Source organism: Felis catus, chromosome E1 (genome assembly GCF_018350175.1).
Source record: "Felis catus isolate Fca126 chromosome E1, F.catus_Fca126_mat1.0, whole genome shotgun sequence".
Classification (NCBI taxonomy): domain Eukaryota; kingdom Metazoa; phylum Chordata; class Mammalia; order Carnivora; family Felidae; genus Felis; species Felis catus.
The window spans coordinates 35,764,351-35,790,766 of record NC_058381.1 but is presented as its reverse complement, the minus strand read 5'-3'; the positions used below and the strand labels follow the sequence as shown (position 1 = coordinate 35,790,766).

General features: G+C 55.7%; 2 protein-coding genes and 1 long non-coding RNA gene across 5 annotated transcripts in view; 1 reads left to right on the top strand and 2 right to left on the bottom strand.

Annotated features, from left to right (window-relative positions):
- Positions 1-1,360: 1,360 nt before the first annotated feature.
- On the bottom strand, positions 1,361-8,280 carry SLC35B1 (solute carrier family 35 member B1). Of its 2 annotated transcripts, XM_003996710.6 has the most exons (9): positions 7,876-8,273; positions 7,095-7,198; positions 6,406-6,536; positions 6,106-6,136; positions 4,908-5,065; positions 3,788-3,914; positions 2,980-3,086; positions 2,664-2,817; positions 1,361-2,121 (listed from the first exon to the last, which is right to left on the bottom strand). In XM_003996710.6, the coding sequence occupies exons 1-9, from the start codon at positions 8,079-8,081 to the stop codon at positions 2,069-2,071; spliced, it is 1,071 nt and encodes a 356-aa protein (XP_003996759.1). In that variant the 5' UTR covers positions 8,082-8,273; the 3' UTR covers positions 1,361-2,068. The 2 variants fall into 2 exon arrangements, with proteins under 2 accessions (XP_003996759.1, XP_044901261.1); XM_045045326.1 differs by lacking the exon at positions 4,908-5,065 and having other exon boundaries at positions 7,876-8,280.
- A 2,191-nt stretch (positions 8,281-10,471) lies between these two features.
- Positions 10,472-26,416, bottom strand: part of FAM117A (family with sequence similarity 117 member A) — a 44,958-nt gene continuing 29,013 nt past the window's right edge. For both annotated transcript variants that reach the window (XM_023244642.1, XM_045045325.1), the window contains exons 3-8: positions 20,703-20,798; positions 18,631-18,741; positions 18,002-18,136; positions 16,639-16,840; positions 15,035-15,185; positions 10,472-11,697 (exon numbers count right to left, since the gene is read on the bottom strand). In XM_023244642.1, coding sequence (XP_023100410.1) covers positions 11,397-11,697; positions 15,035-15,185; positions 16,639-16,840; positions 18,002-18,136; positions 18,631-18,741; positions 20,703-20,798 — 996 coding nt within the window. In that variant the 3' untranslated portion in view covers positions 10,472-11,396. The remainder of the gene's footprint in view (positions 11,698-15,034; positions 15,186-16,638; positions 16,841-18,001; positions 18,137-18,630; positions 18,742-20,702; positions 20,799-26,416) is intronic.
- On the top strand, positions 14,313-15,731 carry LOC111557866. The gene is made up of 2 exons (XR_006590019.1): positions 14,313-14,626; positions 15,350-15,731. It is a non-coding gene; the product is annotated as an uncharacterized LOC111557866 (long non-coding RNA).

Genomic DNA, 26,416 nt, shown 5'->3' with positions numbered 1-26,416 from the left:
CTTACGCCACACCTTCACCTCTGTCCCATTTGAGCCGAGCAATGCGTCAGCGCGGTCACTGCTCCCACTTGAACTGACTGAAGGCAGGAGGATGGCGGGGTCAGGGCGGGGGTGGGGGGGTGGGGGGGTGGGGGAGGCAGGGATTTTAAAACCCCAGTTCCCGCTTGGCTCCGTTCCCCCCTCCTTTCATCCTCCCACACTCGGGCTCAAGCCTCACCTTGCCCAGACACTTCGTTGTTAGCTCTGCGCGTCTGAGATGCAGTGATTTGTTTACCTGTCTCCCTAGTAGGCTGTGAACCCCCCCAGAGGGTAAGTACTGGTCCTCCTCAGCTTCCAACTCCCAGCAAGTTCACAGTAGGTGGCACAGTAGGGATGGGCTAGCTGGACAGACGGGACTGAACAGATAGGCCAGCACCGTTGCTCTTGGCGCACAGCACGTAGGACGTACTTGCCCTGGTGGCAGGTGAGAGCCACGCTGCCCGCTGAGGATTCTGTCTTGCTCTTGGTGCCTAGTATCAGGCATCGCTGGGAAGGGCAGCGGCTGGAGGCGGAGGGGATTGGTCCGAGGGTTGGAACGACAGGCCCACATGTGGATCGCCTGCAGGTTCCCGGCCCCGGTCACATGCTCTAGCCACCTATCCGATCCACGGAAGACAGTCTGAAAGAACCATCAGTCCAAGGAGCTAACTGATGCAAACTTTGGGATGGGGGAAAAATAAAAGAGAGAGAGAGAGGGAGAAGGGGTGGAGAAGGAAGGAAGTTCAGTCAGATGTACTTAAAACCTCTTCTCTCAAGGAGGAGTTCAGAATGAGAGGGGGCCTTTGGGGGCAGAACTGCAGCGACACCAGGGCCCCTAGAGAGCGACAGGAGTGCAAGCGAGGCTGGCTTGAAAGGCTGGGTAGGGGTGGCGAGGCAGCCGCTCAGGAAGGCGGCTGGGCTCCCATCTGGAGAGCCAAGGGGCTGGGGCTGCTGAACAGATGGAGTGAAAGTTGCAGCTGGTGGAAATGCACTTTCATGTGTAAAGTTCGGCCCGTGGAGGATTGCGGTTTCCAACTCTGAAGGCAGCAGTGGGCAGGTGGCTCTGCTCCACGCTCCGCCTTCTCCCCACCCCCCCTCCCCCCGCCACTGCCACCCAGGAAACTTGACAGAGGCTCTGTGCCAGGCCCCAGCCACCATGCCTTCCGCCAGCATCCCTTTCAACAGGCAGGAGCTGGCATGGGGACACCTTGGCACAGCCTCGGCGGCAGGAGGACCACAATGCTTTAGCAGCTGACGGGGACAGGGGAATAGGATTAATCCGGCCTCCCCAGGAGGGGACCAGGTGGACCGAGAACAGACGCAGAGACGGAGGGAGGGAAGCGACCTTCCCAAGCTGTTCATGATACATACGCTGGGTCTCCACTCGGGGCTCGCGCGAGCTCTGGCCGAAGGGGAGGCCGTGGGGAAACGTGAAAACGCGGTAGCCGCTGTGGCTCTGGACTCATTTCCCTCCCCCCACTCCCCCCCCGACTTAAGAGAGGTTTCTTGAGGAAAGAAGAGATCTGGAGTTCTTAAAGAAAGATTTGCCCAGCAGAGTTTGAACAGAGGAAGTGATTTTCATAATCTCTGGCTCTAACAGCCAGCCCCCCGTCCTGGCGTGTTTGGACCGTCACCTGTGGGAGCAGAGACCACAATCACAACTGCAAACCTATTAAAGTTCCTCCTGGCAAGGCTTGGGCGCTTGGGGGGATTAGCCACCCAACCAGGGCACCTACAGCCGGCAGGAAGCCTGGGCAAAGAGCGTCAGCTCTCGTCTCTGCCCTGGGCTGTGCTCCCGGTCAGCCAGAACAGAAACTGCCAACTCTGTCCTGTTAAAATCCAAGGGCTTCTTTCAGAATATGTGATTTTTGCTTCCTTTTCTTAAAAAAAAAAAAAACAAAAAAAAAAAAACAAGACAAAACCAAAAAACCCCAAACAGACTGGAACCCAGTCCCAGTCTTTTTTCCCTATTGTGTCCATTTGCCCAAGAGATGTCCGTATTTGAGATAATAACTTAAATATGCTTGAAGTGAAGGTAGTCTCTCTGTTCCTAGTGGGACGTCTTCTTGGCTCCTTTCCCAAACTTGGCATCGAGACCGAGACCTAAGGAAAGGGAAAAGATGGGCTTAGCTTTCTGAGGAGAAATGCAACCTACCAATGATTTTGAGAGTAGGGGGAGGGGAGGGGACGGTCAGCCTTAGTCTCCCCAACACTGGGAGCTTTAAATAAAACTAACGTGCAAACACCGGTTTTAATGGACTCCCTCGGAGGAAAAAAAAATCACCAAGATACAGGTAATTACATATACAGAATAAAATACGGTACAACGAAAAGAAAAACACGTCAAGACTTCTTAGCTAGTTCTCTCAGCGCATCCACGGCAGCACCAATCAGTAGGGAGGAAGTATAATGATTTTATCCTGTTCCGTGCATGGGGAAACTTAAGTCGCCGGAGGAACATCATTAAAATGAAACGTACGTTAGGAAGGGTGGATTAGGCCCGATGCTTCCTTTCCTCTTTTAAAAACATTTTCTCTAAAATAACGACATAAATTTCATGAGTATACGTTTCAGGGGGGAAGAAAGTATCTCAAGCGCTGTCACTCTCTGTGTGCCCAGAGAGGCCAGCTCTGCCGGCAACTTACCCAAGAACACGAGCACGGTGCCCACCCACTGCAGGGGGCTGATGGGGTTGGCAAAGAGGATCACAGAGGCCAAAATGGTGAAGAACTTGCGAGTTGTCGTGATGATGGAGCAGGTCAGGGGGCCAAAATACACCACCGTCATGAAGATGAAACTCTAGAGAGACGGAGAGCGTGGGGGTCGGCCTGGCTCTCGGGGATCCGCCACCAGGTCTAAGGTCTGCGAGGGGCCATCGGGGCTCGCTCGGCCCACCCTCTTCCCCCCAGCCGGGTCAGTCTCTCTCAGGGAAGCCACGCCACCCCGTCGTGATGCGCTCACCTGCCCCAGGGCGCTGGTCAGACCAAAGAGCAGGATGTTGTAGATGATGGTAGGGTATCTTTCGGCAAAGCTCAAGAACTCCCAGAGCTCGCCAGTGAAGAGGATTCCTAGGGAAAGACGTCTGGGGGTGAGTGGCGCACGTCCCATGCCTGTAACGGTGCGCGTGCCTGCGCACAACCCACTGGAGTACCCCACAGGAGAATGCGCGGAAGGAGTCTGTACTGTCCCGTCAGGCAGCCTCCTAGTCTTCCGATTAGAGAAACTAAAGACTCTTCCGAGAGAGGCCTGGGAATCGATTTGTCGCTTCTGCCAAAGCCACTAGAATCAGGGATCCTCACGTGTTGGGGAGATACTGCCCCACGCATCGCCAGCTCAGTGGAGCCCCGAGCGCTGGTCACCTCCAGCCATCGGCAGCCTCCTCCGTGAAGCCCACCGGGCTGTACAAAAAATACTTCCCGCGTGTGTCCGGATTTGAAAATCAGGTTAGGAAGCGCGGATTTAAAAGCAAATGCGTCCACATTCGAACTATACTCGGTACACGCCAAATACTATCTCATCTCTCTCCCTGGGTTCCCAAGGCACCCCCGTGACCCAGCCTTGACTGTGCAATGAGTAGCAAGCACAGCCTGCTGGGAAGCTTTCTCCAGGAAGGTTTCTCGGGGGGGCTGGACAGAAGGGCCCCTTTGAGCCAAGAAAGGCCCTTGGCCTGGGCAAAGTTACCAACTGGCCTCTGCGCTGGGGGTCAACTGGCGGAGGGTGGTCTGGCCTCTGGACACACAACGGAAAGAACAGCAAAACTGCTCCTTACCAGCTCCCAGCAGCAATGTCGACCAAAGGTTGATGTTCAACATCATGTGGTTGGAGCCCGTTTGGTAGTGAGCCCGCATGTGGTCCTGGGAAACGCCTGTCAGTCCGTCCAGGGTCAGAGACAGTAACTGGAAAAGAGAGGGAGGGTGCAGCCGGCAGTGAGGCCACCAGGCCGCACCGCCACCCCCCATCCCAGGACACGGTACTCTCAGTTTTCTGAGACCTCCTCACAAAGCCGCTGCCTTAGGACAGAGTCCCTCAGAACAAAATGCTGCCGAGCGGTCACGGGTGGGCGGTCAGGAGAGATCACGCTAGCTCACTCCCCCCCACCCCCCCACCCCCGGCACTAGAACGACAGCCTATCTGAGCCCCAACAGTCATAATGTAATCAGAGTAGGATGGGACGCCTCCCACTTCCCAACACAACGCCACGAAGCTTCGTGTGCAGGGGCCAGAGGAACCCATTGTGATGACGCGTGTGTTTTGTTATAGCAAGGACAGGGAATCTAGTCCTGGCGTGTTGGCCTCCCGGCTTGGAGCAGTGCTCTGGACTGGCTTCTGCAGTCACACCGCCCAGATTGGAACCCCGGGCAAAGTTAGCCACGAACTCTGGCCACTTAATAGCTGTGTGACCACGGCAAGTGACTTAACCTCTCTGTGTCTCACTTCCTTCGTATGGAAAACGAAGAGAACACCACGTACGTCGTAAGGTCATCGTTGTAAAAAGTAACCAACGAATAGGTAAGCCACTGGGGGCCATGCCTGATACACAGCAAGCAACGGTTACTGTACTTTTCTTTTTAAACTCTGGCTTCCAGGTTTCTCAGAAAAGCTACAGCGAGAGACACACTATTCCTTCCCTGTTTGCTCTGGCCTCACACCAGTGTTTAAATGCAGGCCTCGGAGTCGTCCCCACCCCGGGAGGGCTGAGCTGTAGTTAAATATTTCAGGCCTCCCGCTACGGCCTTCGCAGAGCCAGGGGCCACACAGCAAGAGGCAAAGACCAGAAGTGGGGGGCATATGGAGCACCACGATCTCTCTCAAGACATATGACCCCAGGTGGGGATGCTCCTTGGTTGTGATTACTGGAAAAGGCTGCCTTTCCCACGAGGATCACGTACCAGAAGCAGCTCTCCGTAGCCAACTGTGTGGTCTTCTATCCCAACTACTTTCTTGGGTTTGTACATGAAAAGGGCCACTCCAGCCACAATTAGCAACACACACAGGTACTTGGCCATTGGGTACTTCTTCTTCAAGAGGGTAACTCCAAGGAGCATGACTACAGGGAAGAAACAGTGGAAAATTCCGGTACCCACAGGCACTGATGAGCCCGCCACTCTTCTCTGGAGGGCCAAGAAAAGACTCATGGGAGAAAACAATGTCTGAGAAGGAAGGCCTATAGACGGTAAGAGGAAGGTGTGCAAGGCTGGCTCCCAGATAGAGATGATTGGGCAACAGGGTGAACAAAGGGTATAAGGCAGGGAAAAGGGAGAGAACAAAGGTGAAAGGTCCAAGAAGGAACAAGGCAAGGGTGGGGATAAGGGAAAAGAGTGAGAGATTTAGAGAAAGAAATTGACGATCGAAATGGGATTGAGAGGGGGCGCGTGGGTGGCTCAGTCGGTTGAGCATCCAACTCTTGCTTTTGGCTTGGGTCATGACCAGTGTTGTGGGATCGAGCCCCGAGTCGGGCTCCACCCTGAGCATGAAGCCTGCTTAAGATTCTCTCCCTCTCTCTCCCCCTCTGCCCCTCCCCCCGCTCATGCTTTCTCTCTCTCAAAAAAATAAACAAAGAAAACCCACAACAAAATAGGATTAAAATTTTTTTTTAACTTTTTTTATTTTTTTAAATTTTGAGACAGAGAGAGACAGAGCATGAATGGGGGAGGGGCAGAGAGAGAGGGAGACGCAGAATCTGAAACAGGCTCCAGGCTCTGAGCCGTCAGCACAGAGCCCGACGCGGGGCTCGAACTCACGGACCGCGAGATCATGACCCGAGCTGAAGTCGGACGTTTAACCGACTGAGCCACCCAGGCGCCCCCAAAATAGGATTTAGAGTGTCTAATGACCACGTAAACACACGGGACACCAAAATGACCGGCACGAGAAGCAGACTAGGTCAGCCTCTAGCTCATGCACCCCCAACGCCACAGGAAGTGATACGGGTGACAGGATGGCAGCAGGAAGGGACGGAGGGGCGACTCTCAAGAGAGCTGAGATGGGATGACGAATCCAAAGGAACACACGGCTCTAGCAGAGGAGTAGAGGGCTTCCTACAGGAAGAGTGAGGACGGTAGATGGGGACCATCTTCTTCTGCTTACCTGGGATTGGCTTGCAGGATTTACCAAGGACCTGAAATTAAATTCAGCAAATACTATCTGAGCCATCGGTGACGTGCCAGGCCCCGTGCTATGTCAGGATGAGTAACTGTGGGGCCTACAGCAGAAACCGCAGCCTGTCATGGCCAACCCACCACCGCTAAACCTCAGCTCTCTGGTTCTTTGCCCTCTGAATTTCTCCAACCCGTTCTCCTTTTATTTAAGCCACGGACCCGAGAGAAGGATCCTTCGTTCTTTTCCAACTACTGCTGAGCCGACCCTCCTCCCACCCTGAGGTTTCACCTGAGTCGGATAGTTGACAAACTGTAGTGCTGAGTTGCTGGAGACCATGGCACCCAGATAGGAGACCGAGCAGGCAGCATAGAGCCAGCTCCGAGTGCGATCCACCCTCGCAGTGTCAAAAAACTGGATCACTGGGAGAAGACAAAAAAACATGTTAAGAGAAACCTGGTGGGCCCAGGATGGACTACTGAGCAAAAGTTGGAAGCCACATGAAAGGAACTTGTCAAATAAGACGAGCAGCACAAGGTATTTCTGTCCTCTTAGACTGGGAAATCTCTGAAGATTACGCTCCCCAGTCTCACCTACGCCTAACACAAGACCACATGCAGAGCAGGGATGGGGGCTCATTCAGTTCAAGGGACTAGTTAGCCCTGATGCAGCCCCCAGGGAACAAAGAGAGAAGCTCAAAACATGTTTGAAGCTGACGCATAAAGGAAAATCAAAGGGAAAAAGAAAAGAAAAAAAAGTAAGGATTCTCCGTGGGGATCTGGAACACAGAAGACCCATTCTCTGCCCATTTCTGACTCAGAAGTTGGTCTGATTTGAGGAAACAGGGTTGTGCCCCGTTCCAAAGCCATTCGTTTTGTACACTGAACAGAGAGGCTGCGAAAGTGCTAAAGAGGGGGGAGGTCTTGGGAGCCGGGTGGGTAGGGAGAGAGCACGCAACGCATTACTATACAGGTACTCACAGATCTTGGCAAACACAGCATTGATCACACATTGGATGAAGACCAGAGTTAAGGCAAAAGTGAATGTCTCCGGTTTGGCTCCCTCCCCATACTTTCCTCTTGTTCTAAGAACGAAAACGGGGGGGGGGGGGGGGGGGCGGAAGGAGAGGAATTAGTGTGTTTCCCTCAGGGTCATCTAGTATGTCCGGAACCACGGAAAGCTTTAAAACGATCTTACTTCTCTGAACAAAGGGGCAGTTTGGTAAGGATCACTGGCCTCATTCGCAAGAGGGGCTGATTTTACTGGATCTAGAAACCAGACATCCCGGCCTGCGAATCCCGTAGACTAGGGGATGGAGCTAGAGGAAACGTGGCACATCAGACGGTGAAACGAGGTACCCCACGCAGCGGATGAAGGGGTACGGGCTACAGCAGCAGAGCCCAGGGCAAAAGAACCCGCGGTCTGCAAACATCTGGAAGGACCAAAGAGGAGCCGGCGGCACAGGCACGCAAACCTGTGTGGGGGTAGAATTCTCAGCCTGTAAAACGCAGGCCTTTCAGATCCAAAAGGAAGAAAAACAAGGGAAGAAAACTAACCAGGTCCCGAGAATTCGGAGACCAACTTTCGCGTTTTGGAAACCTGAGCAGGCACAGCGGCGGCCGCCAAGGGGTCGGGGTGCTGGGAGGGCGGGAGGGAGGGCACGAGGGGACACCTCGATCAGGGGCGGGAGGCCCCGCGAACGCGGCCACAGGGGCGAGACAGGGGGTCAAGCGTGCGCTCCGGCCCCGGGGATCTGCTCACATCTTTTCCTGCAGGATCCCATAGTAGAAATAGCAGACAAAGACGCCGAGGAAGCAGAGCGGCAGGCGCAGCCGGTCGGGCACCAGGGAGCTGCTAGCGGCCATGAGACGCCCGGACGACCCGACCGGAGACCCGCTCACAGCCGGCAGCGGCGGCGACGGGGACAGCTCCAGCCGGACATCGCCGACCGGCGGCAGGGGCCTCATAGGAGCTGCATGCGACCGCTGCTCAGCAGGCCCCAGCAGCCACCGCCAGAGCTGCCAGTTCAGGGCCTCCGAGGGGGAAACGCCTCGGGACCCGGAAACCGCTCCCAAGGAAAGGAGATCTACCCTGAAACCTTGGCTGCGACCCTGGTGGCCAAGAGAGCCAGCCGCCCCGAAGTTAATTCCTCGCCCTCGAGCTCTTCCGATCAGGCAACTCCGAGGACAGCTGCGACCCGGAGCTCCACGGGATGGCCTACGAGCTAGGCGGGCGGGGAGTGATGACGTATGAGGATGTGGAGGTCAGCAATTGGCTGCGCTGTGCGAAGACAGACAGGTGAGTGGGAAGGAGGTTGCGGCCAGCTGGGCAAATCCCCCAGTCTCTTTCCCAGTCAGCGGTCAGGCTTCCGCTGGGTCCTAACGCCAGGAAAGTCTCAGTGGAACCTCAGCGCCCCCTAGCTGCTGCCCCGCGTCAGCGCCTCGCCCTCTGCCCGAAGACCAGGCGTTTGAGAGCGGTCCTCCTTCCAGAGCACATCCGTAGGCTTCCAAGGGTTAGGCTAACCTAACGCGTGCTGTCTCCGTGCCAAGCGGCAGTTTTCCCGGCCTCAATTAGTATTGGCCACCTTGTCGCCTCTTGGCTGTTCTGAGGATCAAATGGGCTGAGGTTTGTGAAAAGCGTCTCGTAAACCGTGAAGTGCGCTGTGCGAGTTTAAGGCATTATTCGTCCTGACACTTTTCTCGACTCTGATCGGATTTCCTCACCTCCTGGAGGTGGAGATGGAAGCTCACCGAAGTGGCTTTTCTCCAGGGTCTTATGCATCCCCAGCAATGGGCCTGCCACCCTCTAGATTCTTTCCCATTAAAGGACCGCCTTTTTGGACCCCTCCCTCACCCAAGTGTTGGGCCTGCATCAAGAGCTAGGGCAAGACCCCAGGGCTTTCCACTACAACCCCCAAGTGCCACTTAATCAATGGACTCTGGGCTGCTATCTGGGTAGAGCCTCCTTCTCTGCGTCTAACAGCTCACTCCTTTGGCACAGCCTCAGGCAAAGGAAGGAAACTCAGGGCAGCACCACACCCATCACTCCGGGCCTGACTCACGAAGGCTTTGGGGGTAGGCCAAACATCTTTTGGGGGGGGGGAGGGAGGGGTAAGAGAAAGAAGACAGGGTCTGTCTTCAAACCCCTGTCTCCTTTCTATTAATGAGCCCCCCCGCCCCCCACACACAATTTGCTCTCTCGCCCTGTGGCTTATTCCACTGAATCAGCCTGTGATTCCAGGGCGCCAAACAGTAGCTGGGGTGAGAGACCTAGGTTCCAGTCCCCGCCCTGCCTCTTCACCAGCTGGGACTTCAAACAATTCTCTTGACCTCTGAGTCAAGTTTCCTCATCTGAAATTAATGGGACAATACTAACAAGCAGGAGAGCGCTGTGGTCAGAAGCACGGGCAGCGGATTCAAATGATCTGCTTCCCAATCTTAGCTCCCCCACTTTGTGTCTTTGGGGTGAGGCTATACAATCTTTCTGTCTTTCTCTCATTAGTACAGTGGGATTTATCCAGTTCTCTCGCTCTTTGTGTTGTTGCGATATTTCGGGAAGATTTCAGGTCAAGCACTTAACGGGGTTTCTGATGCTCACCGAGCCAATGCCTACAGGGATAGCCTTTAGGAGCTTGTCTTGCGGTCTTACAAGATAGGTGCGATTGTAGTTATTACCACTGCTCTTGGGGTAGTCAACTTCCCGCCCCTCCAGTAGGGATCGGATGCCAGGTGATAATGTTTGTAAATCGCAAAGCGCCATCGGAATGTTGGGGTGGCTGTTTCCGTCTCCCCTCAAAGCTGCTGAGCTCTTACAGGTGCAGCACGATAAAGCTGAGAGGCTGCAAACCCCTCTGTGTTGTGGGTACTCAGGAGGTGGAAAGAATGCTCCAGAAAAGCCAAAGCTTCCCTAAAACTGCGCCCAGAGTGTCAGCCTGCTTGCCATTCTCTCGTCTTGCTCCCCTGGCGGGTGCAAGGGGCACCCACGACGTCAAACTTGGTCCCCCTCGCGTCCTCTCTGAAACCCACTCTCTCTAGGGAGCTTTTCCGGACTCATCCCCACTGACTTCCGGCTTCCCCACTGACTCCTTCACCCCACCTCCACCACACCCTTCATCTGGACAGCCTTTCTACGGACCTGCTGCTTAGACGTCCGTGTAAAGAATCCAAGCCCAGTGACCTGAGGACAGGAACACTGTCCATCCACACAACGCCCACATCCATGTAACATCCGCATCCTTACATGTTCAGTAAAGACCCCTCATGAAGATAAGCAGGAAATGATCAATATAATACCTCCAATCTCTATCCCATTCCCTCTCCCCTCCCCCCCCCCAATCATGTCTCACAGAACCTCAGGCTGCTGGGAATACTTATTTATTTGGTCTATTAACACCAAGATCTGCAAAAAAACAACTTCTAAACACAGGATAAGAAAACTTGAACATTAACATTCTTCGATTTCGCGTAAGCTCTGCAGTACGGAAAATATACAAACTTCAAACAGCTGCAAAAATAGTGTCTTTGGGAGAAAATAGAGTTTCTACATCGATACAAGAAAAATAGGCATTTTTCTAATCCAACCCAGTCCTGGGGCAGGTGGAGGGTGGAGGGTCGCCACTTGCCACCTGGAGGAATGCCAGCTGTCCCTCTCCCCCACTGCCCACCTGGGGCTGGGCAAGCCGGGCCGCTGCTTAAGACAATCTTAGGGTGAAAGCGAGATGAAAATGCCACTTGGGAAAACGCTTGGTTCCCAGCTCTGCCGGCAGCTGCATTGGTCAAGTGTTCTGGCCCTTGAGGGCTGCTTTGGTCGGCTCCTCCAATGAGAGGGAGGCATGGGGAGGGGGGTATATATCTTCACGTCTCCTCCTCCGTGTCCGGTGAGGGGGGGGGAGAGGGAAGGACATCTGTGGGGTCCCCTCTCCTTCGATCATGGGCAGCTTGCTCCATGACGAGGTCAAGGGCGCCATATACAGCCCTTTGGACTCACACCCAGGGGTGGGGGACCCAAGACCTTCCGGGGGTGAGTTTTCCACCAAGTGGGAGAGGCGGCAAGAACACAGGTGTGACTTGTGAGCTGCCCAGCTGCTAGTGGAGAAGGCAGGTCCCCTCACATTCGGAGGGGCCGGTGTCCGCCAGAGAGAGGACCCGGGGCTTTGACACGATAAATGAAAGTGCTCGAAGGCCGGAAGGGAAGGGCTCCTTCATCCCCCACCTCAGGGGAGCTAGGGAGGGGCCTGCCACCAAGGCACTGGTCTCCATGGCGAAGTGATGGGCTCAGGGCCCTCAGACCACCAGGGAACTCTGGAAAAGCACAGGCTCTTCTGATGGCGGGGTGCGCTGCCACGGCTCGAATGGCAGCGAGGAGGCTTTGGTGGCCTCTGGATCCTTCCGAGGCGGTGGCCTGGGGCTGGCAGGGGGAAGGGGGGACCCCGGGCTCGAGGGGCAGTTGCGGAAGATGAAGCCCATGCTGGGGAAGAGGGGCTTCATCAAGCTGACGGGGCAGAAGGCCGAGCCGGTCGGGTTGAAGTGGACTTTGTTCTTGTCAGGACAGGAAGTCAGGAAGGCCAGGTCAGGGCCTGGGGACCTGGGGGACGGAGAGAGAAACACATACACACAGGGAGAGAAACAGCTAGTGAGAAGGGATGGGGGCATCAGGGGAGCTGGGTCTCTGTTCAAACGGGAGAAAACTACAGGCTACTAAGCCAGTCTTTAGGCCCTCCGCTCTCCATTTATTAGGAATAGGGTGAAACCACAGGAAATCTAGAAACAGGAGGGATTAAAGCTAGACCGGAAGGAGAACTTCCTCACGATGTGATTTCTGAAGAGGAAACCAAGGGATCTTTTCTAAAAAAAATTTTTCTAATATTTATTTTTGAGAGAGACAGAGACAGAATGCGAGTGGGTTAGGGGCAGAGAGAGAGGGAGACATGGAATCCAAAGCAGGCTCCAAGCTGTCAGCACGGAGCCTGACGCGGGGCTCGAACTCACGAGCCGTGAGATCATGACCTGAGCCGAAGTCGGACGCTCAACTGACTGAGCCACCCAGGCGCCCCCCCCCCAAGGGATCTTTTAATTTGAGAGATTTTATCAGTAAGCAGTGTTTTGGGGGCAGGCCACGTGCCCCAAAGCAGAGACCCAGGCAAAGTGATTTTCTAAGACTTTTTGTAGTCTAAAGCAGGGTTTCTCAGCAACAGGGCTATGGACGTGTGGGGCTGGGTAATTCTTGGTGGCAGGGAGCTGTCCTGAGCCTTGTAGGATGCTTACCCGCATCCCTGGGCCCTACCCACTAGGTTCCAGGAGCACCTGTGCCCCCCTTAGGCTGTGACAACCAAAAATGTTTCCTGACATTGCCAAATGTCCCCTGGCGGGGGGGGGGGGGGGGAGGGGGGATGTCCCCCACTGAAATCTACTGACCTAAAGAATCTCATTTTTGAACACATTTGAAAGGTGTGATTTTTTTCAAAGCCCTTGCTGGGGCGCCTGGGTGGCGCAGTCGGTTAAGCGTCCGACTTCAGCCAGGTCACGATCTCACGGTCCGTGAGTTCGAGCCCCGCGTCGGGCTCTGGGCTGATGGCTCAGAGCCTGGAGCCTGTTTCTGATTCTGTGTCTCCCTCTCTCTCTGCCCCTCCCCCGTTCATGCTCTGTCTCTCTCTGTCCCAAAAATAAATAAACGTTGAAAAAAAAAATTAAAAAAAAAAAAAAAAAAGCCCTTGCTGAGAGGCAAGGGTAACAAACGTCTGGAGAAGGCAGCCCGACCTTAATAGGAGGTCTGGGCTCTAACTCACCACGCGGTCCTGACCCGCCTATCTCACCTTTAATGTGGAAACAACCGTCCCCACCCTTTTGGTCATGTGGAGGAAACGGAAGGATAAAAGGAGTGAGGTCAGGGAGTTCTAGAGTAAGGAATCCTTATGATAAAGAAGATCCGAGGATGGGGGTGCCCGGGTGGCTCAGTTGGTTGAGCGTCCAACTTCAGCTCAGGTCACGATCTCGTGGGTCGTGAGCTCGAGCCCTGCGTCGGGCTTTCTGCCGTCAGTGCACAGCCTGCTTTGGATCCTCTGTCCCCTCTCTCTCTGTCCCTCTCCCTCTCCTTCTCCCTCTCTCTCTCTCTCTCTCTCTCTCAAAGACCCATGGGAAGGCCTGCGGTCCCTGGGGAGTCCACAGCGGCAAGGTATCCCCCCGACCAAGAAGGGTTGAAAAGAATCGGTGTGTGCACGCACACTTAGGGATGGCGACCCAGGAGACCGAGCACCCCTCAAAGGACATGAGGGCATGACCCTGAAGGGCTTGATTCCCCCTCTTCCCTGGGAAATCCAGGCCATCTTATAGGATCAGCAGCTAGGAAAAGGAGAACGTGGCAAAAGAATTGCTAAACACAGGGACTTCCCAATAGGAAAGTTGATAACAATGAAAAGGCCGCAAGGAGCTGGGAATTTCTATCCCGGGGCATCCCGGAAAGCATTCAGTGGGTCACCGCCTCTCTGAAAGGGTTAACGCAGGGGCCGGACGCCGCAGGACATGACTTTAAGACCTCTGCTGGCATCATGAGTCCATGGAAGGATCAGGACAGGCACCAGCCTTATTTCCACAAGCAACCCCAGCTCGGAGTTACTCAAGTACACTCAGCAGGCTGAAGCACCTGCTTCAGCCGCGAGGTGTGGCCCTCTTCCTCCACACCACCCCTGGGGACCCAGGGTTCTTGGAGAGGTACCAAGGCAACAGTGATGCTGGGAGAAAAACCCTGGGGGGGGGGGGCTGTGATTTTCTCCATAACTCCCACTCCGGCTTATAGATGGGCCCCTGCCGCTACCATGGACGGTCCTCTCCCTTATCTGAAACGTGAACGGAGCTCTCAAGTCTCAAACCCTGTCCTAGCTACATCTTGGCTCACACGCCATGACTTAAATCTTCCTGAGAATCTGCCCCGCTGACAATGAAACTGGCAGGGGGAATGAAATGAGCTCTTAGGGCACCTGCTAAGGGGCAGATGGAAAGGTTTGGCCCTCTCGGCTAATGGGAGAAAGCAGTGGTCCAGAAGTCAATCAACATCAGAATGGGAAGGGGGGTGAAGAGGAGAGAGGGAAACAGACCACAAGAGACTCTTAAGGATAGAGAACAAACTGAGGGAGGTGGGTGGGGGGTGGGCTAGAAGGGGGATGGGAATTAAGGAGGGCACGTGTTGTGATGAGCACTGGGCGTTGTATGTAAGCGATGAATCGCTGAATTCTACTCCTGAAACCAATACTGCACCGCGTGTTAACTAACTAGAATTTAAATTTAAAAAAAAAAAAAAAAAATCAACACCAGAATGGCTTCTGAGTTGTCCAACCTGGGTCGGGACAATTCCATAGTCCATCCTTGCAAGGACTGGACATTTCTGTCTGGGAGTTCATGACACTCGAACCACTGCAGCCACAGGGTGAAGACTTGACTCAGAAGCCGTTAGGAGGCCGTTTGGGGGACTGTCACTGCGGTGGGGACAAGACACCTCGCCTCTCTGCCTGAGAGAACTGGTATGTTCTCTCTCTCTCTCTCTCTCTCTCTCTCTCCCTCTCTCTCTCCGATTACTGTCTAGCAAGCTCACGCCTTCCGCGGGGATGGAAAAAAAATAGAAGAAACAAAGGGTTTAGGTTTCAGATCTGTTTCCTTTCCACCTCCTGCAGCACTTGTGGCTGGCATGTGGGCAGAGAGCAGGTTTCCATGGAGATAACGATAAGCAAAGATTGAAGGGCTCAGAGTAGGTAATGTCAACAAGTTTGATGGTGGAAAAAGTGCAATACCAATCATCTGAAGTTGACAACGTCCCCGTCCCCGGGACAGAGAGTCCAAGACCGAAGAAGAGCCAGTCGGGTGGGACGGTGCAGGGGCTCCCCGCCTCCCCCAGCCCGCCCCAGCCCGCCCTGTCCACAGCAGGTACTCACGTGGCCTCTTCAAACACACGTACTCTCTCGCAGCCTTCCGGGGGCTCCCGTTTAAAGACGTAGCTGTGATTGGGCCGAGGGGAGGCGGCAAAGGCAAGGACTGGCGATGGGCTGCTGTCTTCAAGGCAGGCTGGGTGGCCCGGAGAGGAGGCTGCAAACAGAGCAAGGCTGAGCCCAGTGGAGCTGAAGGAAAGGGAGGTCTCCGCTTCCCTGGGCTCAGGCCTCGGTGGAAAGAGGCGACGCCGGCAGACACGGCGGCGAGGGGGCTGGTGGCCGTTATGCTAATCCCGGCTGCCCGTCCGTCCTCTCCCTTAGGGCATCTTTGAGGTGGCCTACCAAAGTCCTTATCTCTTTGTACGGGATTAAAAAAAGTACAGCTGAGTGGATGGAAAAACCAGGTCTGTTATCAATTCTGGATTCCCAGGAGGTATTCTGCAACTGGGGCTCCGAGTCTGACTTTAAAGAATCCTAACTTCCATCTCCCCATGTTCCTCCAAGACTACCCTGCCCTGCTGCGAACGTGCCACAGCTGCTTCCTCACCATGGTCTGGAAAAGCTACCCCCTCTTCCAGGAAGAGCTCCTGTGCCGACTCAGAGAAGCCATCGTCACTCAACCCCGCTGGTGGGATAAGATTCCTCTCCCTTTCCACGCGGCGAATGTACTTTGCCTAGGCTGCAAATATTGACCTTATCTGTATTTATCTCACGTTTATTCCTTATTACCCTCTGCTCTGTTTACCTCTGTGTATTGTGAGGTCATGCCCTTGACCAGCCTCCCTCACGGGGTGCTGCGAGGACCCAACCCGGTGAGGCAGTTCCTCGGGGCTCTAGGACAGGACGATCATTATCGCAGGGAGGAAGGGCTTGGGTCTCGCCCTCCCGTAAAGGTTCCGGGACACAGGACCAAGTGGAGATGTGGAGTCAGAAAGCTGGGGTTTCAATCTGGGTCCGTGTGACCCTGGGGGCAAGAGACCACCTAAGCTTATTTTAGATCTTTCGCAACCACCTTGAGACCTGTTGCCGGTGATGTGCACGGTGGACCCCCGAACGGGCTCAGCATCCTGAGCCTTCGCCAAAAAATGAGGATGGGAGACACGGCTTGCCCGGGTCACAGTCAGAAGGAAATACAAGTGCAGGTGCGGAGACTGGATATAAATTATAAATCAGAATCTGGGGGCGCGTGGCTGGCTCAGTCTGTTAAGCATCCCACTTCGGTTTCGGTCGTGATCTCACGGTTCGCGGGTTCGAGCCCCGCGTCGGGCTGTGGGCTGACAGCTCAGAGCCTGGGGCCTGCTTCGGATTCTGTGTCTCCCTCTCTCTCTGCCCCTCCCCTGCTCATGCTCTGTCTCTCTCTCTCTCTCTCTCTCTCTCTCAAAAATAAATAAACGTTAAAAAGATTTTTTAAAAACAATCAGAATCTGTGCGGGAGGACCGTTATTACTACCGGTGTCACACATAGGATAAAAATGGTTCACGAAGATATTCTGGTCGGTTAGGAAGGAGAACTCCCAGGCGTGAAATTGATTAGAGGTAGAAAGGGCGTGGAGCCTCCCCCACCCCCCGTACCCCACGTGGGCCCTTCTGCCCCAGCCTCCTCAGCTTACCTTTGTCGTTGGGGACGGACGCCAGCTCCTCGCCTGCACCCCGGTGTTCCTCACGGCTGGCCTGGCCCGAAGGCTGGGGGGATGCCAGGGGCACGGAGGGAGAGCTGGCAAGGTTGCCAGGCTCCAGGAGGAGGAGGGGGTGGTCACAGCTGCCGCTCTGGGGGGGAGCTGGGGCGCGGTGCCCATCAGGGATATCAAGGATCTGCGGGGGAAGAGGGTGGGAAAGGACCCTCAGGCCCCTGTCTTCAGGCCAACAGAGCTGCGGTGACCCTTCAGGCCCTCCCCTCGGTTGGTCTGTCCTCTATTCGTCACACACAGCGACAGCAGGACATGGTTTGCTTAAGTCACTAACTTAAGGGAAAGCCCTTGCTAGGTCTGAAAACAGCACTTGTGGCCCAATTTAGAATTACGCGTTTATTTGTATGGTTTCCTCAAGCTGAGGCCCCCACCAGGCTCTAAGCCTCGAGGGCAGGGGCCTCCTCCGGATACACAAAGATGATGAACGTTCGGGAAGCGCGATGGGGGGGGGGGGCAGACCACCAGGCCACTGACCACGCGAGCCAGGGCAGGACAAGCACGCACGTTATGATCACGTAGAATATACCCCCGCCTCGCTTTTTAACCATCAGCGGTACTTGGACCCGCAGCTCACCAAACTGTGTGTGTGTGTGTGTGTGTGTGTGTGTGTCTGGGCGGGTGGGTCTAAAATCCCACATACGCGTAAATTAAAAATCAACTAGCAAGTAACTCATAAACTGAGGTGTGTGCCCGTTAGAATTATATTAATACTGCCCAACTGGCATTCTCCGATTGCACTGTGTCAGTATAAAAATGTGCCTGAGACTGCAGAAAAGGTAGCAAATAATTCTGCCCGGGACTGGGGGGGGGGGGGGGGGGGGGCGCGGGGGGGGGGGGAGGATGGGGAGGCTGCACAGGGGCAACCAGGCATATGAAGGATGAATGTGGGTCACCAGGTGGACGTGGGGGGAGAGGTGATGACACTCCTGAGGCACGGGTGGGGACAGTGATGGGGTGGTGACGAGGGAGCAGGGAGCTGGTGCCATGGCTGAAGAGCGATGCCCAGCCCCTTCCCCCTGGCTGGGGAGCCCCCTCTCTCCACCCAGCCCGGCCCCTTCCCTTTCCACTCAGCCCCCCAAAGCCTGCCCCAGCCGCACCGCCCAGCTCCGCCGTCCTGAAGGCCAAGCCCATTTGAGCGTGACAGACTCCATTTGTGTTCCTCGCGCAGGCTGGTGTTCGCACTGCTCTGTTGAGGTCTCCATGGTCTGGAGCCCCCGGAGAGCAAAAGTCCGCCCCCCAACCCCGGGCCGCTGGCTGTCCCGTGTCAAGAGCGTGCCCCACTCACCCGCAACAGCTCCTCTTCTCCCTGTTCCTTCACAAACACCTCCTCCAGCTCTTGGTTGAGCCCTTCCAGGCTCCGGTGCAGGCAGGGGCTGAGTCGCAGGACAGGTGACCCTGAGGGGAAGCTGGGAGGGGACGCCTGAGGAGGAGGCAGATGAAGGAATCACGGACCCCCCTCTCCCCCCACCCCCCACCCCCAAGCCCTGTACAGTTACTAGTTCTGATGGGGGTGTGGGGGTGGGGCAGGGGGTGAGGTCATGTCTACACAGCAGGACCAAGGGAATAAAGGAGGATCTGGGGACAGTCGCCAACTGCTACAGGAAAACTTGGTGGCCTTTTCCCCAGAAGTTTAGCGCTTCGAGAGGTCTAGAGTGAGCTTTTAGGTAAGTCTGCAGGCTCACCACTGCCTCCATCGGAGACGGGCGCAGGGGTTGAGGGGAGAACCATTCCCAAGGGCAAGAAGCCCATCCGGCCTCCCTCAGAGTTCAAGTTTTGGCTAAAACCACCTGGACAGCCACACGGCCACGGCACACGCAGGGTGGCAGTCTCTTGTCAACAGCTGTAAGACCCGAGAGGACGGCCACTGGGGGACGACAAGGGGCACGGGGCCCTGGGGAGGCGGCGGAAACATACCCTCAGTGCTCCCCGCACGGCGTGGTCCCCTTGGAGTGGGGAGCCCCGCTCCTTCTCCTTCCCACTGCGGCTCAGCTTTGTCCTCTGCAGTTGCTGCTTCAACTTGGTAATCTGGCAGCCCAGAGAGAGGGTAGGGGTGGGGCCGAGGCAGGTGAAGCAACGCTAAAGGGCACCGGGTCCCCCCTCCCACGCGTGGCTCCTGCCCGAGCCCGTGAAAATACATAAAAGGAGGCTGGAAAACCTCTCGTGGTGTTGTTCACCACTGTGATAATACATTCGTTGGGCAAGTTGGAGACCTTATTCACTAGATATTTGTTTGTTTGTTTGTTTGTTTGTTTAAATTACCACGTACTGCATGGATCGGTTGGAAAGATGAATCAGATAGGTCGGTTTCCAAAAAATTAAAAATACGCAGTGCCGAAAGCATTTTTTGTCTCTCCCAGATTCCAAAGGCGTGGAAATACTACTCTATTAATAGAAATGGGAAATGAGGTTTTTGAATTCAGTCTTCCAAGTACATTCGCAGCCATCTCACAGGCCCCGGGACCAGGAAGGGTGGAAGGATTTCCCCCCAGGTTGAAAGCAGACGGCACTGAGCAAGGAGCAGGCTCTCAAGAAGGAATGTCAGATTTTGTCCTGGCTTCCAGATCTTGTACCAAAAACGCGTTATCATCAACGGTTTTGACTATTATCCCCGTCACGTCTCTAACCCTCCACCTCCTTGCCCTCAGCCGGTGAATGCTCTGGAAATGCAGATCTAGTTAAATGCGGGCCCAAAGTAAAGAGCATTCAGAGAGTAGACCTGCCGCCCAGAGCCGTACAAATTGTGACCCCTGCCAAGGAGAAAGTGGTTTTAGAGTTGCTGTCAGACTCGGTTCATGCCGTGACTCCACGTTTAGGGCAAATAACTTGCTGACTCTGACAATTACAAACTCTACATACTTTGTATTTCCCACTAGTCTTTTTTTAATGTTTATTTTTTATTTATTTTTGAGAGAGAGAGAGAGAGAGAGAGAGAGAGAGAGAGAGGTAGAACATGAGCAGGAGAGGGGCAGAGAGAGAGAGAGGGGGAGAGAGAATCCCAAGCAGGCTCTGTGCCATCAGGGCAGAGCATGATGCAGGACTTGAATCCACGAACCGTGAGATCATGACCTGAGCCGAAATCAAGAGTCAGACATTTAAGTCGACTGAGCCACCCAGGCGTCTCTTTTCTCTTCTTTTAAAAACAAGGCTAGGGGCGCCTGGCTCAGTCGGTTAAGCCTCTGACCTCACTCAGCTCAGGTCATGATCTCACAGTTCGTGGGTTTGAGCCCCGCATCGGGCTCTGTGCTGACATCTCAGAGCCTGGAGCCTGCTTCAGATTCTGGGTCTCCCTCTCTCTCTGCCCCTCCCCCACTTGTGCTCTGTTTCTCTCTCTCTCTCAAAAATAAACAAACATTAAAAAGAAAAAAAAAAAAAAGCTAGGGTCGCCTGGGCGGCTCAGTCAGTTAAGCGTCTGACTTTGGCTCAGATCATAAGCTCACAGTTCTTGAGTTCGAGCCCCGCGTCGGGCTCTGTGCTGACAACTCAGAGCCTGGAGCCTGCTTCCGATTCTGTGACTCCCTCTCTCTCTGCCCCTGCCCCACTTGCCCTGTCTCTCTCTCCAAAATAAACAAACATTTTAAAAAATTTAAGAAAAAAAAATGAAACAAGGCTAGATGACTAGTTAAGTAAGAAGTGAGGTTGGGGGCTTCCGGTCCCCAGAAACTCACTCTCTTTCTCCAGCCTCTGACTGGCTTATCTGGACACAACCTCAGAGTAAAGCGAGAACAACGGCGGCTCCCATCCTGCGCTTGGCTGCGGGAGGGCACCAGCAGTCGCTGGCAAAGCCCCAGCCGGCAGAAGGGTCTGGACTCCTAAGCCGGGCCCCCCAGGCCACTGACAGCTTCGAAGGAGCCATCTCATTAGTAAAAGGCTAGACCAAGGCAGGGGGGGGACTGAAGATGTGAGGCCACGTTGGAGCAGACGCGTCGCCGTGCTGGGTGTGGACAGGACGTAGCTACCGTGGCCAGGGAGGCGGAGGGAGCGGTTACCTCTTTTCGGTGGTCTGTGCTGCCCCAGGACGCCGAGCGCTTGTGCGTACAGGAGCTGGCCCGCTCACCTTCAAGCTCTTGCCAGGACAGGGGGGTCTGCAGGGAGAGAAACCCCCGTGAAACAGAACAGCTTCTTAGGCAGGCTCTGGGGAAGCAGCCACACCATTGCCTGGATGGAGGCGGCGGCTCTTGGAAGGCTTCTCTCTCGTCTGTTCGTCAGCCTCCAACTGCCCTGCCTCTCCCCCAATCCAAGTCCTCCGGGAAGCCTTCCCTGATGCGCCAGGAAGGCCAACCGTCTCTTTATTCCCTCATGAAGTTTACACATGGATGTGTTCCGGGGGCTCCCCATGGCTGAGGACGAGTGCTGCCCCTCCCCATCCCAACCAGCTTCGAAAGAACAGGGGCTTGGGGAACCACTGGCATCCTCGAGCCCTGGATCCTTTATGGGTCCGGCATGGCGAAAATGTCAGCAGCGGTCCCCCGTCCTCCAACTCTGACCAAAGCAGAGACTTCTGGGTAGCCCGGTTTCTCAACCTCGTTGCGTGATTTTCCCCTGTACACAGAATAAGTGTCGGGGGCCCCGAAGTCCTCCTGAATACACATGGGAGGGGACATTCTCAGCGAGGAGGAAGCCAGAATTCGGAACTCAGCCCCGACTCCTGACCCCTCTTGGCTTTATCACAACTCCTTCTCTTGGGCCCTGTTCTGCCTTTCGTGAGAACAGAGCTCTCAGCCGGCCCTATCCCTCTCCCCAACCCCTGGCCCTGGCTGCATAGAAGGCCAGGGGCCCAAGATCGAGACAGAGGGAGTTGGAGACCCACTTCCTGGGCCCCAACCTGAGGGAGGAAGCTGTTGGCTGAAGCATGAGGCCCAGGAGGACCAGATCACTTCCCACCACCAACACCCCTACTTCCATTCCAAGGGAGAGGCCCAAGGGGGAATGTTCCAGGGGAACCGGCTCTAACTTCTCTGCACAAGCTGCCAAACCATGAGGGCCTGGGAACCATCTCCTCCAACAGATCTGCTGACCTCCCCCGAGAGGCTGTTGCAAACAGAAAAGGGGGAGGATGGGGGGGGGGGAGAAAAAAACAAAACCCCGCCACCACTCACCATCCAACAGTTTTGAAGAACTGGGGGGTGAGAGGCAGACTGCCCTGCGTGACAGCTGTACGGAGGGGCCACAGGGGGCTGAGTCTCCCTGGCTCTTCCCTGTCCCAGCTGCTGACCAGGACCTTTCCTGGGCCAGGCGACACAGCGGGGAGGGGGGGACGGGGGAGAGGGGGAGACAGCGGCCCCACCCTCCCTCCCTGATGCTAGCGCCACAAGGAAGACCGTCCAGGGCTCCAGTCTCCACACCCCCCTCGTTCAGGGAGAGGGCACCCAGCACGTCCTGCGGGCCCGCGGCCCAAGCCCTCGAGGTAAACCTGGCCGTGACAGCAATACGGCCACCAAGCGGCTGGCCTACTTCCAAATGCCCGTGTCTCTCTAAACTAGGGTGTCGGCAGACAGAGCCTCAGGAGAGCTGCCGCTCCTACTACAAAGTAAGGAGAAGGCGCCCCTCTCCAGGAGCCCCCTCGGCCCAGCGGACGCACGGACGCGCCTCCCCTCCCGGGGGCTCCGAAACCAACCCTACCGATCGCTGGCTCCGCTCCTCAGAGGGACGGCAAAGGGGAGGGTGGAAATGCCCATCGCCCCTTGGCCGCCGGGAAGATCCTGTGCTCACAAGGGGGGACGGGGGAGACCGGCCTAAAAGCAGTCCCATCCAGGCTGCCGGCGGTTCCCCTAACATCTCTCGTAGACTCTTCGACTGCCTCCTTCCTTCTGAGGCGCGTGAGGGGGTGGAGGGAGAAAGGTGGGCAGGCACCGGAGTTGAGAAAGGGTGTGAAAATTCACGCCCAACGGGGGTCATCTCCCTCGGTCACTGTACCCCAGCTCTTCCTGCTCGGCCACATGTTCCAGCAACCGCGGCCGCCTCTGTGTAGACCATGCTACCAGGGCCACTGCTTTGCCCCAGTGCCCGCCGATATCACTGTCTTACCGTCCATCCGTCCCACGGGCCCTCCGTACCCGGCACTCATCCCACTCAGGCAAGCCTAGCTCTGCCTCCTTTCTCCCCTTTTACCCTGGATCTCCACGCCTGGCCTCACCCTGGACCTCTATGCCCGGGCTCTCCATCTAAGATGACCTGTCCTACCAACTCTTCCCAGCCTTTCCCTCGGGGAACTCTCTTAACTCGTCCACCTCGTGCTGGCTGCTCCTTTGTTCCGCGTCTGCGCTGGACAGATGGGCCCAGAGTATATACATCATCCATACCCTCAACAGATAGTTACAGAACGCATACGCGTGTCAGGTGCCGTTCTAGGCGCCGGGGACACCACAAGGCACAAGACAACAAAAATCCGTGTCCCCTCTGAGTTGATGTTCTGCTTGGGGACATAAGAGAAAATCACAGCAAAAAAAAAGGGGAGAGGAATGCTGGGCAGGGGAACGTCATTTAAAAAAAGAATTTTTTTTTTTAATGTTTATTTTTGAGAGAGAGAGAGAGAGAGAGAGAGAGAGCAGGGGAGGGGCAGAGAGAGAGGGAGACACAGAATCCGAAGCAGGCTCCAGGCTCTGCGCTGTCAGCCCAGAGCCCGATGCTCGTGGGCTTGAACCCACGAACCATGAGATCATGATCTGAGCCGAAGTCGGACGCTTGACTGACGGAGCCACCAGGGGAACGGCATTGTAAAGGTCAGGGACGTCCTCGCTGAAAAAGGAACGTCTGAAGGAAGCCGTGAGGGAGCTGAGGGAGTGAGCCATGTGACTATCTGAGTTAAGGGTGGGCAAGATGGAGGGAACAGCAAGCGCAAAGGCCCTGAGGCAGGAGCAAGCCTGGTGTGTTTGGGAATGATAAGGAGGCCAGCATGGCTGGAGCAGAGTGAGTGAGAGGCAAGGTAGTAGCAGATGAGGTCAGTAGGTGTGACGGCCTGAAAAATGACCCTGCAAAGATACCAGGTCCCAATCCCTGGAACCTGTAAATGTTACCTTCTACAATAAAGTTTTTGCAGATGTGATTAAATTGTGGATCTCAAGGTGGGAAGCTTATCCTGGGTTATCCAGACAAATAGGGCCATTACGAGTGTCCTTACAAGAGAGACAGAGGGCAACTGGACACCCAGGGAAGAAGATAAGGTGATGTGACCCCAGAGGCAGCTGCTGGAGTGATGTGGCCACAAGCCAAGGCTCGCAGGGAGCCTCCTCAGAGCGCGTGGCCCTGCCAGCACCTTGGAAGGTGAAACAGAATTCGACTTCTGGCCTCCAGATCTGCGAGAGAACCAAGTGATGTTGTTTTAAGCCACTGAGTTTGAGGTAGTTTGTTATAGCAGCCCCAGGAACTGAATTCAATAGGTCATCCCCTGTCTGAAGGTGTTTACGCGCTGGCTTGGGGTATCTGTCGGGCAAGCCCGCGCATGAGTATGGGTCTGGGCCCCTCCGACTGAACTCAGACTGTCAAGAGTGGGGACCACACCCTGCTCCTTGTTTCTAGCGCATGTGGATAGACAGGCCACTTCTCTGGGTCTCACCACGGAGGTCTGGGCCCAAGTCTCCACGGGGTACAGACAAGTCACAGCGAAGGAAGGCTACCCTTCAAAGAGCAACCGTTTATGGCACAACCGGGGTCAAGCCATGCCGCATGCCGGCAATGGCAGCAGTCACTCCAGACGATCCTTTGGAAGCGGGACAGGGCTTGAGGTCAGCAGACCAAGATGTCGTGCTTGTCAAGGGGATTCGTGCATCGGAACAGATTTATTTTAACACCCTGGCCCAAGGGGAGCGGCTGAGGGAGAAGCAGGGCTACTCGCTCGCCGTGAGTGACATCAGCCAACTGTTCAGATGATGACTGGATTGGGCAACACTGGATGTGGGTCAAACCAAGGAAGCCTTGCCTGGGCTTCTGGGCTCCCGGGCTCCCAGGCTCCCGGAGCTACATGTGGAAGGATGGCTGGGGGTGGGGGTGGGGGACAGCTTTCCAAAGAACGGCCTGGTAGAACAAGAAGGCAGGGGTCCCGTGGAGCTGAAAAGCCTCCAAGCTGGAACTTCTTCCACTGCCCCCAACCCAACTCAGTTTCTACCTGGACTCCAAGGCAAGAGTCCTGGCCATGCTGGCTCCAGTCACCACCGGGAGCCCTGGGAACACGGCTCAGTACGCCTACACGGGCACGAAGAACGGCGTGGTGCCTGACCTGGTATAGACGGTCAGCAACCACATGTCGAACTCAAGTTCAGCAGGGAATCAGCTCCTTGGGGACCCTGGCGACATACAGGCAGGGAAAGGCTCTGAGGGTGGTCTGCCGGCCCACGCCAAGAGCTCGGGCTGCAGGTGGCCAAGGCCGCGGTCTCTGGCCCTCCAGTTGACGACGGAACTCTCAGGTTTTCCATCATGGGCCCATTTGCAAATGCGCCGTGCTGTCGCCAAGCCATATGCTCGCCACTTTGGAAAACAGGCGCCGTGCCCAGGCCCCCCACACCCACAGGGAAGGCCTGTGACGGGCACGCTGAATTGTGTGTCATCACTAAGTGCTAAGGTGCTGGCTTGGGAAGAAGAGCAGGGAACAGAAAGAGAACACAGTAGGGAAAAGTCACAGAAGGGGAAGGCTTCCCAGACGAAGTATGCCACTCTGCCTCTGGCCTACAAGACACTCCAATGAGGTTCGTCAGGGACTTAAGCCGGGTTTTTTTTCCCCCCAAAAGGTAAATCAAGCCTGAAGACAAAAAAGTCTACCATAGAGGCTTCCGCGCCTCACCCGGAGCATATGGAGGAAGCAGGGCTGCGATGCGTAGAACAGGGGGCCAGGCAGAGCAGGTGCCCAGGGTCCCGTCTGTCTGCAGGATGAGACCAACGAGATCACTTCCTCCCTCCAGAAGAGTGCCTGGGGACACTCGTGCTTTGCACAGCAAGAAGGGAGGGGTGACCACAACCACCGGCATGTGCGGCCATCACCCGTCCCCAGCCCCGCCACTAGGAGGGCCAGCCCAGAGCACTCGGTGGCCAACACCGGTTTACCAGCTGACCTGGGAAGCAGGTGGTCCAGAGAGGGGAGAACATTCCTACTGACCTGGAGAATCCTCACAAAGCCCTCTAGGACACCAAAGAACCTCCTCCAGATGACGGTGACCCCACACAGGAGCCTTGCCCGTCCTCCCCGGGCTGGCCACTCTGTGCCCCACTCCCGCCGCACCCAAGCTCTCCCTTGGGCCTCACCAAGCTGGTCTCTGGGAGAGCTGGTCAGCTCTCTCCCATCGCTCTTCCTGGCTCCGAACGTGCAGAACTTCACAGAACAACCCACGCCCCCAAACAAGACCTATATCCCCCTCTCTTCCTCCCCTGCCTGAAAGGCTTGGGTAACCGTCTTCTGCCTCGCGAGGAAGACTCGAGAATGCAGCGTGCCTGGCTACCTAAGTGGCGGGTGCTCTGTGCTCACTGCCCAGGTCAGAAACTTGCTTGGAACAGGCAGGGTTCTTGCTCGCTCTAGGAGGTTCAGAGCGGGGAGCCGCTCAGCCTAACTCTGGCTGCCGCCCTCGCTACAAAGCGTGTCCCAGGAACGCCAGGGCTGATGTGGTCTCCAAACCCACACACACACTCTAGCTGCTGGCTCTGGGGCGGGGGGCAAACGAGGAGGCAAAAGCGAGGGCCTGCCTGCCAGGTACAGTAGACGTGCAGTAGGGGCAGA

Bases quoted from the DNA above. Each gene is read 5' to 3' on its own strand.
- SLC35B1 (XM_003996710.6), bottom strand. From the start codon at position 8,081: ATGAGGCCCCTGCCGCCGGTCGGCGATGTCCGGCTGGAGCTGTCCCCG. The intron at 7,199-7,875 runs GTGAGCAGATCC...TTTCGTTCTTAG, and splicing joins GGGATCCTGCAGGAAAAGAT to AACAAGAGGAAAGTATGGGG. The intron at 2,818-2,979 runs GTGAGCGCATCA...CCGTCTCTCTAG, and splicing joins TGACCAGCGCCCTGGGGCAG to AGTTTCATCTTCATGACGGT.